This window comes from Rhinolophus ferrumequinum, chromosome 16 (genome assembly GCF_004115265.2).
Source record: "Rhinolophus ferrumequinum isolate MPI-CBG mRhiFer1 chromosome 16, mRhiFer1_v1.p, whole genome shotgun sequence".
NCBI classification, from domain to species: Eukaryota; Metazoa; Chordata; class Mammalia; order Chiroptera; family Rhinolophidae; genus Rhinolophus; species Rhinolophus ferrumequinum.
This window is the reverse complement of record NC_046299.1, coordinates 32,366,411-32,384,229: the sequence shown is the minus strand read 5'-3', so window position 1 is coordinate 32,384,229 and position 17,819 is coordinate 32,366,411. Positions and strand designations below refer to the sequence as shown.

The following is a 17,819-nucleotide window of genomic DNA, read 5'->3' as shown; positions in this document are numbered from 1 at the left end:
GAGAGATTGATGGTAAAAAAGTAAAGAATGTTGTAGTAATATTATGAAAATAATATTGACCTCACACACCCTTTAAAAGGATCTCGGGGACCCTGTACCACACTTTGACAGCTACTGATAGAACATAACCTGTTTATGTTAACTTTGGTAATTATTTATGTTGTAACCGATAAATGCAAGGACTAGGGATTAAAAAATAAAGAAATTTAAGACAGGACCACTGCCATTGAGTAGCTAATGGTACCCCCCTCCAAAAAAAAAATAAATAAACTGACCAACCTATAAACTTCTTTCATCTTAGATTTTTTTTTATTAGTTTCAGGTGCACAAAACAATGTAATAGTTAGACATTTATCATTTCTATCCCTCACATAGTGACAACCCCCATCCCCCATCCACTACCCCTCTGACATCGCACACAGCTATTACATTTCCACTGTCTCTACTCCTAATGCCGTACTCCGCTTCTTGTAAATATATACATGATACACACACACACACACACACACACACACACACACACACTCACACACACACACATAAACACATATAAACTTGTAGTTGACATTCATTATTGTTCAGCTTCAGCTTCAGGTGTACAGTGCAGTGATCAGGCATCTACATCATCTCTGAGGTGGTCTCCCTAACGAGACAAGTGTCCATCGGATACCCTACAAAATCTTTACAACATTATTGATTACATTCCCCAAATTAACTTTCGTAACCCCGTGGCAATTTCATCTTAGATTTGAGGGGAGTTAGTTTCTATTTCTGAATTATAAATTTACATGTGGGAGTTAATAGTGATTGGCAATTTTTACAATTTAATAAATCCTGATATTTAAGATATATTGAATTAAACATTTCATACATTTAGAAGCTCATTACAGTGAAGTTTGATTTTTGTGCAAATATACCACTGTGTTTGCCCACCCAGCCCTGAATTTGCCTTTTCATCCCACCACCTTCTATGGAAGTATAAAGTGCTAGATATTTGCATTTTCAGCCACTGTTGCAGCCAAGCTGCAGGCATGTGACCTAGGCTCTGCCAATTAGACACCTCTATCTCATACTTTGAAATAGAAACTAGTGACATGAAGAAATGTGAGGTAACTCCACATGGTTCCCAGGGCAGCAGCTGGTGTTGGTGGTATAAGCTGTAGGCTCCCCTACCCATCAGACCAGTGGTGCTGTGTGATTTGGGGTGATGTTTCTGGATATGTAGCCTCCAAGCTCGATTTCTCCGTCCTTCTGGAAATTTGTAATATTTCCATTATCCTATGAATTTAGGAGTTGGTGCCTTTGCTTGCAAATAAGAATCATTCTTGATACCTTCACAAATGTAGTGCCTTTCAAAGTAATGTTTGGAAACCTCATCTAATGGATTCAGAATCCTTGTGGGTGAGTTCCAGGAGTCTGCATTTTAAACAAATCCTAGGTTTATGTAATTTTTATATAAAGTCAAATTTAAGAACTGCTGTTCTAATGTTTCCAACTTTTTATTTTATTTTTTATTCTTTTATTTTTTTAATTTATTGGGGTGATAATTGTTAGTGAAATTACGTAGATTTCAGGTGTACAATTCTGTATCACATCATCTATAAATCCCATTGTGTGTTCACCACCCAGAGTCAGTTCTCCTTCCATCACCATATATTGGGTCCCCTTTACTCTCATCTCCCATCCCCCGCCCCCCTTACCCTCTGGTAACCACTAAACTATTGTCTGTGTCTCTATTGTTTCTCATTTGTTTGTCTTGTTCTTTTGTTGTTTTTGGTTTATATACCACATATCAGTGAAATCATATGGTTCTCTGCTTTTTCTGTCTGACTTATTTCACTTAGCATTATACTCTCAAGATCCATCCATGTTGTCACAAATGTTCCTAGGTCATCTTTTCTTACCACCGAATAGTATTCCATTGTGTATATATACCACAACTTCTTTATCCGTTCATCTATCGAAGGACATTTTGGTTGTTGCCATGTCTTGGCTACCGTAAACAAAGCTGCAATGAACATTGGAGCACACGTGTCTTTATGTATAAATGTTTTCAGATTTTTTTGGGTAGATACCCAGGAGAGGGATTGCTGGGTCATATGGTAATTTTATTCGTAATTTTTTGAGGAACCTCCACACTGCCTTCCATAGCGGCTGCACCAGTCTGCATTCCCACCAACAGTGTATGAGGGTTCCTTTTTCTCCACAGCCTTTCCAGCACTTGTCACTATTTGTCTTGTTGATGATAGCTATCCTAACTGGGGTGAGGTGATATCTCATTGTGGTTTTTATTTGCATTTCTCTGATGATTAGTGATGTTGAGCATTTTTTCATATGTCTATTTGCGATTTGTATGTCCTCTTTGGAGAAATGTCTCTTCAGGTCCTCTGCCCATTTTTCAATTGGGTTGTTTGTTTTTTTGTTGTTGAGTTTCATGAGTTCCTTGTATCTTTTGGATATTAGCCCCTTATCAGAGGCACTGTTTGCAAAAATCTTCTCCCATTCACTTGGTTGCCTCTTTATTTTGTCGATGGTTTCCTTTGCTGTGCAGAAGCTTTTAAGTTTCATATAGTCCCATTCATTTATTTTAGCTTTTACTTCCATTGCCTTTGGAGTCAAATTCATAAAATGCTCTTTGAACCCAAGGTCCATAAGTTTAGTACCTATGTTTTCTTCTATGCAGTTTATTGTGTCAGGTCTTATGCTTAAGTCTTTAATCCATTTTTAATTAATTTTGGTACATGGTGACAGATAGCAGTCCAGTTTCATTCTTTTGCACATGGCTATCCAATTCTCCCAGCACCATTTATTGAAGAGGCTGTCTTTTCTCCATTGTATGTTTTTAGCTTCTTTGTCAAAAATTATCTGTCCGTATTTATGTGGTTTTATTTCTGGGTTCTCAATTCTATTCCATTGGTCTATGTGTCTGTTTTTCTGCCAATACCATGCTGTTTTGATTATTGTAGCCCTGTAGTACAAGCTAAAGTCAGGGAGTGTGATACCTCCAGAATTGTTCATTTTTTCTTAAGATTGCTTTGGCTATTCAGGGTCTTTTGTGGTTCCAAACAAATCTGATGATTTTTTGTTCTATTTCTTTAAAAAATGCCATTGGGATTTTGATGGGGATTAAATCTGTATATTGCTTTGATGGGGATTGCATTAAATCTGTATATTGCTTTGGGTAATATGGCCATTTTAACTATGTTGATTCTTCCAATCCATGAGCATGGAATGTCTTTCCTTTTCTTTGTGTCTTCTTCAATTTTTTTCAAAAATGTCGTATAGTTTTCAGCATATAGGTCCTTCACATCCTTGGTTAAGTTTATTCCTAGGTATTTTATTCTTTTTGCTGCAATTGCAAAAGGAATTGTTTTTTGTATTTCTTTTTCTGAGATTTCACTGTTAGTATATAGGAATGCAATCGACTTTTGTACGTTGATTTTGTAGCCAGCAACTTTACTATATTCGTTGATTGTTTCTAATAGCTTTTTGGTGGAGTCTTTAGGGTTTTCTATATATAGCATCATGTCATCTGCAAAGAGTGATAATTTAACTTCTTCATTCCCAATTTGGATGCCTTTTATTTCTTTCTCTTGCCTGATTGCTCTGGCAAGAACTTCCAACACTATGTTGAAAAGCAGAGGTGATAGGGGACAGCCCTGTCGTGTTCCTCAACATAGAGCAAAGGGCTTCAGTTTTTCACCATTAATTATGAGATTAGCTGAGGGCTTGTCATATATGGCCTTTATTATGTTAAGGTATTTTCCTTCTATACCTATTTTATTAAGTGTTTTAATCATAAATGGATGTTGTATCTTGTCAAATGCTTTTTCTGCATCAATTGATATAATTATATGATTTTTGTCCTTTATTTTGTTTATGTGATGTATTACATTGATGGATTTGCTGATGTTGAACCATCCTTGTGCCCCGGGGATGAACCCCACTTGGTCATGATGAATAATCTTTTTAATGCATTGTTGTATTCGATTTGCTAGAATTTTGTTTAGGATTTTTGCATCTGTATTCATCAGAGATATTGGTCTGTAGTTTTCTTTTTTTGTGTTGTGCTTACCAGGTTTTGGTATCAGGGTAATGTTGGCCTCATAAAATGAGTTAGGGAGTACTGTCTCTTCTTCAATTTTTTGGAAGAGTTTGAGCAGGATTGGTATTAGATCCTCTTTGAAGGTTTGGTAGAATTCACTAATGAAGCCATCTGGTCCAGGTCTTTTGCTTTTGGGAAGGTTTCCGATGACTGATTCAATTTCCTTACTGGTGATCGGTCTGTTTGGATTTTCCAGTTCTTCATGGTTCAGCCTTGGAAGGCTATATGTTTCTAAGAACTTGTCCATTTCTTCTAGGTTATTGAATTTGTTGGCATATAGTCCTTCATAGTATTCTTGGATGATCCTTTGTATTTCTGTGGCATCCGTGATAACTTCCCCTTTTTCATTTCTGATTTTGTTAATTAGTGTCTTCTCTCTTTTTATCTTAGTGAGTCTAGCCAAGGGTTTGTCAATTTTGTTAATCTTTTCAAAGAACCAGCTCTTTGTCACATTAATTTTTTCTATTGTCTTTTTGTTCTCTATTTCATTTAGTTCTGCTCTGATTTTTGTTATTTCCTTTCTTCTGCTGACCTTGGGTTTCACTTGTTCTTCTTTTTCTAGTTCTTTAAGGTGTAACATGAGGTTATTTATTTGGGATTTTTCTTGTTTCTTGAGATAGGCTTGTAATGGTATAAATTTCCCTCTTAAAACTGCTTTCGCTGCATCCCCAAAATTTTGGTAGGATGTATTTTCATTGTCATTTGTTTCTATGTATCTTTTGATCTCTCCTCTAATTTCTTCTTTGACCCAGTCGTTCTTTAAAAGTATGTTGTTTAATCTCCACATATTTGTGTTTTTTCCTGCTTTCTTTTTGCATTTGATATCTAATTTCAAAGCCTTGTGATCAGAGAATATGCTTGGTATGATTTCAATCTTCTTAAATTTGCTGAGGCTGATTTTATGTCCCAATATATGGTCTATCCTTGAGAATGTTCCATGTACACTAGAAAAGAATGCATAGTCTGATGTTTTAGGATGAAGTGCTCTATATATGTCAATTATGTCCATTTCATCTAATGTGTCATTTAGGGCTGCTATTTCGTTATTTATTTTCTGTTTGGATGATCTATCCATAGCTGTCAATGATGTATTTAAGTCCCCTAATGTAATTGTGTTTTGGTCAATTTCTCCTTTTAGTTCTGTTAGTAGTTGCTTGGTATATTTCAGTTCTCCCTGATTGGGGGCATAAATATTGATGACTGTTATGTTTTCTTGTTGTATAGTCCCCTTTACCTTTATGAAATGTCCGTCTTTGTCTCTTGTTACCTTTTTCACCCTGAAGTCTGTTTCATCTGATATCATTATGGCTACACCTGATTTTCTCTGGGTACCATTTGCTTGGAGTGTCAATTTCCACCCTTTCACTTTGAGTCTATGCTTGTCCTTGTAGCTGAGATGTGTCTCTTGGAGACAGCATATGGTTGGGTTTAGTTTTTTTGATCCAATCTGTTAATCTGTGCCTTTTTATTGGTGAGTTCAGTCCATTTACATTTAGGATGATTATTGATATGTGAGGATTTCCTGTCATTGTATCTTTAGTTTTCTGGTAAGGCTGTGTCTCCATGGTTTCTTTACCTTTTTGTTGTTGTCTGTTATTTCTGTGTGGTGCTATTCTATGATGTTTCCCTCTGTTTCTTCTTTTATTACAGTATATATTTGAGTTCTGGATTTTTTTTGAGTGGTTACCCTTAAGTTTATGTGAAAGAAAGTTTGATATTTAGAGTATTCCATTTTCTTCAGCACGCTTACTTTCTCCATTCCCATATTCCAGTTCAGGCCTTTACTCTCCCCCTTTTTATGTTTTGGTTGCCACAAATTGTCCCTGTTGATGGTGGTCAAATAGCCTCCTTTACTATTTCTTGTAGCGCAGGTCATGTAATTAGAAAATTCCCTCAGCTTCTGTATGTCTGGAAAGGTCTTGATTCCTCCTTCATATCTAAAGGATATCTTTGCTGGATATATTATTCTTGGCTCATAATTTCTCTCTTTCAATTGTTTGAATATTTGGTTCCACTCCCTCCTGGCTTGTAGAGTTTCTGCTGAAAAATCTGACGATAAACTAATGGGCTTTCCTTTGTAGGTTACCGTCTTCTTTTCCCTGCCTGCCTTGAGGATTCTTTCTTTGTCGTTGATTTTAGACAGCTTCAATACAATGTGCCTTGGAGAAGGCCTTTTGGGATTGAGGTAATTAGGTGTTCTATTTGCTTCTTGGATTCGAGGATCCAGTTCTGTCCACAAGTTTGGGAAGTTCTCATCAACAATTTGTTTGAATATATTCTCTGTTCCCTTCTCTCTTTCTTCTCTTTCTGGTATGCCCATTATTCTTATATTGCTCTTTCTGATGGAGTCAGAAAGTTCTTGTAGAGTTCTTTCAGTTCTTTTAAGTCTCAAGTCTCTTTCTTCTTCCATCTGTGTAATTTCCAGGTTTCTATCTTCGATGTCTCTGATTCTTTCCTCCTTCTGGTCAACTCTACTACCTAAGCTGGTTATTTCATTCTTGATTTCTTCTACTGAGTTCTTAATCTCCAGAAATTCTATTTGGTTCTTTTTTAAAATTTCAATCTCTTTCGTAAAATGCTCATGTTGTTCTTTGATTGTGTTTCTGAGTTCATTAAACTACCTTTCTGTGTTTTCTTGCATCTCGTTGAATTTATTCAGAACTGCAATCTTGAATTTTCTGTCATTTAAGTCACATATTTCCATATCTTTAAGTTCCTTTTATGAAGACTTTTCACTTTCTTTCTGAGATGCCTTGTTGCCTTGGTTATTCATGGCAATTACTGATTTATTATTTCTCTTCCTAGACATCTATAGGAGTGGCTTCTGCAACAGGTTGATAGGAAGAGGTCTTTCTTTTGTTTTCCAGTACTTGTTGGTAGAATGTTTTATTTTCTCTCCGACTGCAGACTTTTTTCTCTCTCTCACACGGTAGTACTATGTTTTCTCTGCACTATTCCAGCTTCTCACACAATGGGGGGGATTCCCTGGGAGACGGGCTTCTCCTCTGTTAATAGTTCACCTGGGTCACAGGGCGCAGTGTCTGTGTGTGTATGTGGAGAGCTTTTGAAGTCCCAAAGCTCTTCCTACACCAGATTCAGAGTCCGTATGTTTCAGCAGTTCTGTTTACTCCTGCAGGGATCGGCCCAGATAGGTGGGGCCAGGGGCGGGGTGAGTGGTGAGAGGTGGCCCAGAGCAATGGCGGCGACCACCACCACAGCTGGTCCTGCTCCCACAGCTCCCTCCCCTTTGCCGGAACTAGTTGGGCTGCGAATCTGTGTCTGCGGTCCACAGTTCTCAGAACAACAAATATTCTGTTCTTTTGATCTGATACTGCTACTGTTCCGCTTCTAGCAGCAGGTAGGTGGGGGCGAGCAACCTCTGGGAAGGTAGGGAGGGGGCGGCTAGTCTCAGTGCCTAAGGCTTCCATTCGCGCTGCTCGGCAGTGAGGGCTTAAACCACCGTTTTCAGCCTTCTTCCCTCAGTCTTTTCTCCGAGGTTCTGCCATGAGCTTTGGGTTTAGCCGTGTTATATGCTGTTCCCGCAGCCCTGTGGGCCATAAGCGGAGCCCTAGCAGTCCGAGTTCTTCCCTCTCCCGCAGCTGCGGTAGTTCCCGGATGCAGTGAGCTCGGAGCACTGAGCTAGGTCTGTGTCCTGCGCCCGCACCCGTGGCTCCGTTCCCGTACTTCTCCCTTCCCTCCTCCCCCGCTCGCGTGATTTTGCCCACCTTTAGGTGAATTCAGTAGTGAGCCTCTTTGTCTTGCCTGCCAGCTGTGCAGGAAGTCCTTTGTAGAGTTATTGTTGTTTGATTAGTTGTAAATTCCAGGGGAACATTACAGAGGCTCACCTCACGCCACCATTTTGATGACGTCTCCCCTGTTTCCAACTTTTTAAATTGTTCCTTTTAAAGACTTAAGTAACCCCCCAAAATTTTGCAAGACCCTAATCAATGACTAGTATTTCCTTGTTCTTTTCTCTTTTCACCTGCTCCAAACTCCCCATAAGCCTCTTTGTTCAGTCTCTTTATCTCTTGTAATGTCCATTTTTTTTTCCTGCTTTATTTCTTTTCACTGAGAAGTGGTAATTCCCCAAATGGCATTGCCTACATTCAGTGGTGCCAGAATTAATTTGGGTTTTAAACTACACTGTGACTGTGGCTGTCTCTGGGTCATTTTTCTCTTGTGCATTTCTGCAACCTGCAAGCTTAGATCTCCAGGGATCACAGGAGAGAATGAAGGGGAAAGTCTACAACATGCCAAGTAACTTTCCTTGAAGGGTTTTTCGGTCATGGATTCAGGCCAAAAAAATAACACAGAAAGGTTGAATGATCTACTTCTGAGATTTCTAGAATCATGGAACGTTACAACTTGAAAGAATTTAGTGTAAACCCCTCATTTCATAAATGAGGAACTGAGGAGAAGATATATGTCCATCATGACATAAGTGATTGATAGAGTATAAAGACCAACGTAATTTTAGAAGTGGGAAGTGGTGATGCAAAGCTTGACCTAAACTAGTATAAAGAAGAGGGAGACTAACATTTATTGAGTGATTATTTGAACTTGGATACATTCACTTAATATTGCTGATTCTCAACTGAAAAATAAAGATTCTAATAATAGCTAACATTTATATCATGTTGACTATGTGCTAAAACCTATTCTAAGCACTTTATATGCTAACTCGTTTAGTCCTTATCACAACTGCATAACTAGGTACTATTATTGCCTCCATTTTTCAGATAAACAGAAAGGATAGATAACTAACCTGCAGACACACAGCTAACGTATTTGTTTTCTTTTGTTGATTTACAAGTCACCACCAGCTTCATGGCTTAAGACAACATACATTTATTATCTCACAGTTTGATGGGTGAGGAGTCTGGGCACAGCATAACTAGGCCCTCCACTCAGTGTCTTCACAAGGCAGCAATGGAGGTGTTGACCAGGGTAAGGGTGTCATCTGAGGCTTGGGGTCCTCTTCCAAGCTCACATGCTTATTGGCAGAATTCATTTCCCTACAATAGCAGAACTCATGTTGTCCAAGTCTTCAAGGCCAGCAGCAGAGTGTCTCCCTCTTTGAAAGGGCTCACCCGATTATTCCAGGCCCATCCAGGGTAATCTCCCTTTTCTTAACATTAAAAGGTTAGGGACCTCAATACATCTGCAAAATCTCTTTGTCTTTGTCATATGACATACATGATATGGCATGAGAGCAATATCCCATCACCTTTGTTATGTTCTATTGATTTGGAAGCCAGTTACAAGTCTCCTCCACACTCAATGGGAGGGGTGTCCACAAACCCGTGGATACCAAGGGGCAGGAATCACAGAGTCATTTTAGAATTCTACCTCCCATAGCCGGTAGGGCTTAGTTTTAGCCCAGACTGACTCCAGATCTGAGTCCAGGGCCTCAGAGTCCATGCTCTTAACCACTGTGATCTTTCTCCCTTTGAAGAAAGTAAAACACTCTATAACTTCGCATAGAATTCTAAGGAAGATAACATCCAGCAGACTCTGCATGCAAGGCCATGAGTCTTTCACATCTCCACTTTTAAAGAACTGCTTCAAGAAACCATAACCACCTGTAGCTTTGTATTTTCAGAAAGTGATTTCCAAGGGTCTCTCTAAAAACTGAGATTATTGAAGTAATTTCAATACATTCATATTCTTCTGAAGCAGAAATAATCCTGGGGTTTAAGATTTGAGACTGGAATTCTTACAAAATAACCCTAACTCTGTTTTTCGTCTTTGAAACAGATGAAATAATTGAGAAGAAAGAGTGAACACCTTCATTTTGTAGACAGGACAACATGGACCAGCCATTTACTGTGAATTCTCTGGTAGGTAGCAGCAAATGATATTTTACATATGGTCAGAAAACCCAAAAAAGAAGAACAGAAACATACCAAATGTGAGATGAATCACAATTACTCTAAGAAGTTTAGCATTTGTTGTTTTTTTCATCCATCTGTGTGGTCCTCTCCTTTGAGGAAGTGACTAATAAAGCCATCTTTGCTGGAATTAAAAATAATTTTCCCCACAAAAGTGTGAAATGTTAATTTATCTGGTTAGATTTCAGGAGTGTAATCCTTTAGTAGAACACTGGAGAGAAGAACTTTGCAGCAGGTACAGGTCCCTATTTGTGCCTCCGCTTCTTTACAGATTAAAAATTGGAGGCTTGCCTTGTGTGGTAATGACCAAGGAAACCATTTTATATTTAACACCTAAATGTTGCTTTGGGATCTTGTGTAAGTATCTGCATACTTGGAACTTTTGTTCTTTTCACTTTTCCCCTTTCAGCCCAACATGGTGCACATTTTCTCTAGCTACATCTTAGAAAAAGTATTGTGCTGGAAAGGAAATAACAGGAGCCTTGGGATCACATGGGCTGATTCTGTGTCCCAGATCAGCCTCCAAGTGTGAATATAGGCACATTATATAATCTCCATGGCCCTGTTTTTGTACTTTGTGCCTTATGACAATTGGAAACAATATTTTTAATGTCCCCAGCGTATCTTGGAAGCTTGATAAATGAAAGCTGTCATTATCACTACTTTCCTCCTGACGACCCTCCCCCACCCTCTCACTGTGTGTAGCCCTGAGAACAGTATACTGAATACCCTCTACATACAAAGCTTAGCACCAGAACATGAAGAAGTAGAGGGCCTGGTTCTTGCTCTGAAATAGGTTATGACCAATAACCTCTCTGTGCCAAGAAAGTCCTTCACAGAAGCTCAGTTACTTTGAGAATATGTTTGGAGGGTGAACAATTATAGGAACTTTTCCATTTTCTGATGTTGTAGGATAATAAAATCTGCTCCATTTCCTCTCCTCTGTGCAGAGGAAAGAATCATTCCTATGGAGCATCTTGTGTGGTTTTCTAGAACATTATTTAGGAGTAATTAAAATTTTAGTGGACACGTCAATGTAAAAAAGAACACTAAGGCTTTTTCATCTGGAAATTTTGTATTTTCACCCAAGAACCTCACATGCAAATGAAATTCTTATAATTTGATGAAGAATTTAGGCTATTTCCCAGTTTATCTCTGAAATCAATTTTAAATTTCGGAAGGATAGGACCATTCAGTAAAGGAAAGATAAATCTTATTTTTATTTTCAGGTAAAAAGATAATCTATAATCATGTTGCTCCCTTTTCTCTTTTTCTCCTTTATTTGGTAAATTTATTGATTACCATCTATGTTGCCTGAAGTATGCTATTTCCTAGAGAACAGGAATAAATGGAAAATTATTCCTTTCCCTCAAGGAGTTCATAAGGAATGAAAAACGCTTGTATATAAGTAGTTATTCAGTGTGGACTGTATAGTAATAATAAATGGGCAAATTATTTTTGTACATACAGGAGCCTGGAAGCCCCCTTTAGAAAATGTCCAATTTCATAGACTTTTTCCACCCCAATCATTTTCTGATGTCGTTGAAGCTTTATCTGTGGTCTAATAACAATATCTTCATGTAACTCTGTTGAGCTCCATAGGTGAATGTGATCGGGGAAACATGGATATGTTGCTGTGGTGCCTGAGACTTCTCAGTTGGAAAAGGTGGTGTACACCCAGGCCTGAGGCTCAGAGTTCACAGGCTTGGATACCTGCCTTTGCCGTGGGGAAGGCTCCAACAGCATCCCTGAAATTAGAAAGCCTTTCCGAGAATTGGAAAAGCAGCATGACAGGGTTTGGTTAGACGGAAGTGTGAGTTAATTTAAGATGAAGTCCCTTAGGAGGGGTCTGAGCGTTGGTGTTGGTGCCAGTCACACCTCTCTGATCATAGCATTCTGGACCAAATAAACATAGGGTTAAGCTGCAAGGTGCGAGTCAAAATCAAGCACACCCTTTAGTCCTCGAAACTTGCACCTGGAGAACATGGGAGACTGATAAGTCTTCTTATCCCTTCTGTTCTAAATTGAACTAGCTACAGCAGGGATAGCTGGAGACCTTCAGTGTGACAAAGCCCAGGCTCTGAGAGCTTCCTCAGGGAGAAAGAAACAGGGAAGAAGACTTGCCCACATTGCTGCAGGCAAGGTCAAAAGAGTAATAGAAGGTATCAGAGGCATGATCTGCTTTTCACTTCTTGGGGCCTTGAGAAACGCATTTATGGCTCTCTGGTTATGTATTAAACCTTCTGAAGCAAGAATCATTCCAGGTCTGTTCAGGTTCTGTCTGCTATAAAATTACCACCAACGTAGACCAGATGGCATGAGAAAAGCTGCAGATATCTAATTCACCATCCACACCCTGTTCCTGAAGGTTGGTTCAGTAATTCATGGCCAGACTAAAACTATGTCAACCTTGATTTCTTTTTTTAATTTTTCTATAGACCTTAATCCAATGCTCTGCCCACACTGCAGTCAGACTTTCAACCTATGCTGACTGACTGAGGGGGATTCGGGAAGCTAAATTTGCTCTGGGCTAACTCCGTTCTTGGAACATCAAAGGATGGTAGAGTTGTCTAAGGCCGTGCTTCTCAAACCATAACACGCATAAGTGCTTCTGGGAAACTAGGTAAAACTCCAAGCCCACCTGTAGAGATTCTGAGTCTGTCCATCAGAGGCGGGGCCTGCTAATAATTTGCATTTTAGAGAGTGACGTCATCAAAATGGCGGCGTGAGGTGGGCCTCTGTAAAGAATTTGCATTTTAGAGACATCCAGGTAGGTGATGCTACTGCTGCTGGTACAGGGTCCACACTTTGAGAAGCACTGGTTGGAAGTAGGGGTCCATAAACTATGGTCTGAGGGTCAAATTCACCTGCTTGTTCTTGTGAATAAAAATTGGGAACACAGCCGGGGTCATTTGGTCACATATTGTTTGTGCCATCAGAGGTGAATGGCTGCCACGGCTATTGTGTGACCTGGCAAAGCCTAAAATTTTATGCTGTATAGTCTTTAAACAGAAAAAAGAGAGTGTTGACTTGTTTGCCTTTCTGAAACACTTTTTACTGAATAATTATCTTGAATGTGTATATTCTGTGGTTTTCCAAATGTGTACAGATGCTGTTTTTATTAACAAAATACACATGCATTAATATCACTGACTTTTTTTCTTAGTAATAATTATTATTTTTCAGTCAGGGACGAATTAGCAGTGTAATTACTATTATGTGGAGGTCTAAGTGTTTTTTCATGTTTAAAAAAAAGAGGAGGGAGGTGTCTTGAAAAGGCTTCTCTAGGACTTATTGGTAGAGTTTTATTCACTTTGTGAAGATGCAGGTAGGCCCTGAAACTTCTTATTAAACTAGGTACATTCTGGAGGAGAGCTGAATCCTTATGGTAACCTCCAATCCAAGCTCTCTCTTAGAGACCCTTCAGAGTAGAATGACATGAGCCTTACCCTGGCAGGAATCCCTCTCTTGGCCTGCTTCACATGGCCCAGGAGGGAAACGTCCAGGAGGAAATAAGAGCCAGTGATATATTACTTAAAATGACTTACAACATTTGCATACTCAGGAACTGCTACCCAACAGAGGTCTTACCCCAATAAAAATGTATGCTTACCCTGGAGATGTGTGTTTTTTTGGTGTGTGGATCACATGTGGAAGCAAAAACACCTCGCTTTTCTCATGTGAACTCTTACAAAAAGGTTTCCTGAGGTATTGTTGTCAGGTATTTAGTACAGAAACTACACCCATAATTTTCGTCATCTTCATTTCTTCTTCTAATCAGAGATTCACGTTTTGCTTTGCAGAAAAAGTTAGCTGCCATGCCTGACCATACGGATGTTTCCCTCAGCCCAGAGGAGCGCGTCCGTGCCCTCAGCAAGCTTGGCTGTAATATCACCATCAGTGAAGATATCACTCCGCGCCGCTACTTCAGATCCGGAGTAGAAATGGAGAGGATGGCCTCAGTGTATCTGGAAGAAGGAAACTTGGAAAATGCCTTTGTTCTTTACAATAAATTTATAACGTAAGTCTTGTGTTTTGGAGGTCTCTGAAATGAGAGAATTGGGAAAATAATTTACGTGATATCTTGATGAGGCAGTTTGGGTGCCAGGAATGTTTTCATGTTTAGACCAATTTTACAATCTCCAAAAACGTTCAATGTGTAGGGTTTAAAATTACCAAGTAAATGTCCTCAAAGGCATCTATCTCCACACCCTCTGAGGCTTAGGAATGGGAAGAATGTCAGAGATGCGATGAGCACTGGGATGTAAGATACCCTCTCCAAAGGCCAACATGTTCACCTCCATGTCCTTGTCTTTAATAGTCTGCAAATAAAATGTCTTGTTTCCTGCCATTTCTCCCCCGCAGGAAGGTAAGCTTTATGAGAACAGAAACCATATTGCAGCTCCATCTCTAGCACCGGGAACATGCCATGAACGTTTTAAGCATTTGATTTGATGGGTTTGAGACTAGGGGTAAGTTGGCAATCACAGGCAGGATCTGATTCAGGGATAGAGTGTAGCAGCCAGTTTCACATTGTAGTTTTGTGTTTGTTTTTTAATTTATTTAGCTGTGTAATAATACTATGTATAAAATAGCTTCCAAAATGTTGAGTGAAGATGGCTACCTCAAAACAGCCATGTGAAAATATGCTTCCCACGAGATAGATATTATTAGTAACATATCCTAGTTTAAGTGTTAACAGAAAAGGGATTTAGATTTTCCTTACCAATTTGCCAATTTACTGGTTGGGAAGATCTGTTACCAATAATTATTTATTCTAAGCTGAAATTTTTATTTTTAGTTTAGTAGAAAATCACATGTTGATTAATTTCACTAGTTCAGTTGGGGACTTAACCTGAGAACACTGATGTTTAGCAACATTTGGCATACCTAGGAAAATCACTTGTTTTTAGACAGTTAAGCAATAAATATGAAATTTGAGGTTATCAATTGTCATTGATAGCACATGTTTTCCAAAAATTTTAATTTCTGAACTATTGTAAGTTAGTTACCAATCAATATGTTTGTTCTTCACCTTCTGCTCAAGTTTTACACACAGTCTTCTTGAATTGTTAGGTGTAGTAAAGGGTAAAGGCCACTATACTCTCTGAGTTACTAAGTAATCAGAATATTTAATTCTCATCTGTCGTCAACCATGTGATAATTTGTAATTCACTTATCTTCCTTGGGCCTCAATTCCTTATCTACAAATGAAAGACTTATGGGTGAATATCTCTGAGGTCTCTTTAACTAAATGTTTGTGACTTAGGCAACCAACAATTCATGTAGCCTCTTTAAGTCTTAATTTTCTCATTTGAGAAATGAGAGTTATGGTACCATTCCAGTGTATCCTACAGGTGAGATGATGAACGCATGTGTGATTTGTAAACAACAGTGCCAGTAATTATACGTTATCACATATGAGTTGGTCAACTCTAGTATTTACAGCCCATCATGATCTATCAAAGAAGGGCTATTCATTTATTTATCAAATATTTATTAAGCATTCATTATGACCTGGACACTATTCTGCAGGCTGGGGAGACATGAATAAGAAAAAGTTATGGAAGCATTATCTTATGGAAGCAGTATCTTCACTTTACCTGGAGGTGATACACCTGGTTTGCTCTAGGGATTTCCCTTTATTTCTGCTTCCCGTGTTCTTCAAAATGATGATGAAAAATAAGTCCTAATTAGCACCACCTAGGAATTCTGGCTGTCATTTCTCTTAGTTATGAATTTTCAGTTAAGAGCTTTTGATATATACACTATGGCACTACAGATTCATCAGTGGTCTTTTGAGTCTTTTTCAATGGTGAGAAGGGATTACATCGATCTTTCCAAACTCATATTTTTACCCGATCCTCTGTGCTGCCCGCTGCACATTTAAGTAAGAAGGAAAATCCCACTAATCAATATGTATATATATTTCATTTCTGGGGGGAGTAAGTACCCAGGACCTGAGAAAGACCAAAGCGATGTGGTCTATTTAGGCCACCTCCTGACCCTCTTAACCTCAGTGCTTAGTGTGCTGAGCTTAACTACCTTGTAACACCCAAACCATACTCAATGTCAACATTTGATGGAAAGGCAGGTGAAATGAGTAAAGGTTAAATAATTTATTAAACATCTCCTTTTTGAAAAGGAGACTCATTCTCTCATATTAGAAACCATAATTGAGCTCATTCTGTCATATATTGCTAAGAACATGTGTTTTTTCTTCTCCAGCTTGTTTGTAGAAAAGCTTCCTGGCCATCGAGATTACCAGCAATGTGCAGTACCCGAAAAGCAGGACATTATGAAGGTATTGTGGGGTCGATTCTCCCTTGTGGGATCAAATGCTCCACAAGTATCCATTATTGATTCACCACCCCCCTTCCTTTCCTCCTGCATCTCATCCTCTTGAGAGCTTAAGCACAACAACTTCATTCCATTAGCCATGATGTTTCGATTTCTTCTTAGACATTTAATCATCATTACTGAGCCAGTGTGGGATATCTAATTGAAACTGGGCGGCAGAAAAAAAAAATCAAGAATGTGCTCTCACTTTATGGCATGAAGAAAGAATTATCTCACCATTCCTCCCAGACATTGAGAGAATGGTTATCTTTCCCTGTACTTGTTTGAGACAGTCATTTTGTCTGGTTTTGATCATTCCATGAAGTCCCGAACTATAAAACTATTTGAAAATCACTGTTGATTATTAGTTATTTTCAGGCAGGCACTGAGTTCTAGTTATTTTCTTTCTAATAAATAATAAAGTGTCTAGGGGGTAGCCTGGAATATTCTCACATAAGCGACATAGATAGTTCCAATATCTTTAGCTGAGAATATATCCTTTTAAATAACATTTAAAAATGTATTTGTCTTAAATAGTTTGAGTTGATCTTATATGAAGGAAGGTAAATAATATATACAAAGCTAATCACAGTATGAAATTTTAAATAACTCTCAAAAGATATTTTACCATATAATGGAATAAAGGCTCTCTTACCCGTTATGTCAGGCCTGAGGCTGCTTGTAAACAGAACTCAAATTTTGTCAAACGGTTATCTACATTTTTTAAAATTTCTGTACACACTTATCTGAAGGGTCATTCATTTCCATGCCTCTGTGTAGCATTTCCCCTCAATTCTGTTATTCGTTCAACTTCAGAGAGCTCTGTTTGGAAACCACAGGTCCCAGGCTGTCAACGTGACTCTTTTACTCTAACTTAGAGTTAGTTTTAGTTTTACTTGTAGGAAAAAAAATCACCAAAACCATGTACATTTTCTTTGTTAATGCTTGTTGGTTGGATGGATGGATGACAAAAGAGTAAGAGAACAGAAATTTTAGTGGAAGAGCCTAGCTAGAGTCAGGAGTTTTTGATTCTAGTCATAACGGGACCACTAGTTAGTTCTATGATACTAATCTCTCTAGGCCTTTGTTTTTCTCATCTCTAAAAGGGGGAGGAAGTAAGTTGGTGCTTGGAGTAGATCAGAATTCTCAGCCATTAAGAATCCCTGGGAAGTTGTTTGAGATCCAGATTCCCCAACCCCTTCCCTTCTGATAAACATGTTGATTCAGTAGATCTGGGATTAGGCCTGGAAAGGTATAGTTTTATGAAAAGCACCTCAGTGCTTTTCATAGTCTGTCAAGCCTAGGAGTCCCTATCTACCATGTTATTCTCTATCCCTTCTAACTATGATGACATATCATATACATACTGTGGAATGTGCAGTTACAAACCCACTACCTAAAAATGGGGTACCTATCGAATCAAACTAGCCAATGGAATCAATAAAGGTCTTACAAAGGGCATAACTTTTCCCCTTCCCTACTGA

At 38.6% G+C, this 17,819-nt stretch overlaps 1 protein-coding gene across 3 annotated transcripts in view; it reads left to right on the top strand.

Moving 5' to 3' along the window:
• The window catches only part of STAMBPL1 (STAM binding protein like 1), a 51,765-nt gene that overhangs the window by 20,190 nt on the left and 13,756 nt on the right, over positions 1 to 17,819 (top strand). For all 3 annotated transcript variants that reach the window (XM_033129843.1, XM_033129842.1, XM_033129845.1), the window contains exons 3-5: positions 9,863 to 9,945; positions 13,800 to 14,017; positions 16,225 to 16,300. In XM_033129843.1, coding sequence (XP_032985734.1) covers positions 9,916 to 9,945; positions 13,800 to 14,017; positions 16,225 to 16,300 — 324 coding nt within the window. In that variant the 5' untranslated portion in view covers positions 9,863 to 9,915. The remainder of the gene's footprint in view (positions 1 to 9,862; positions 9,946 to 13,799; positions 14,018 to 16,224; positions 16,301 to 17,819) is intronic.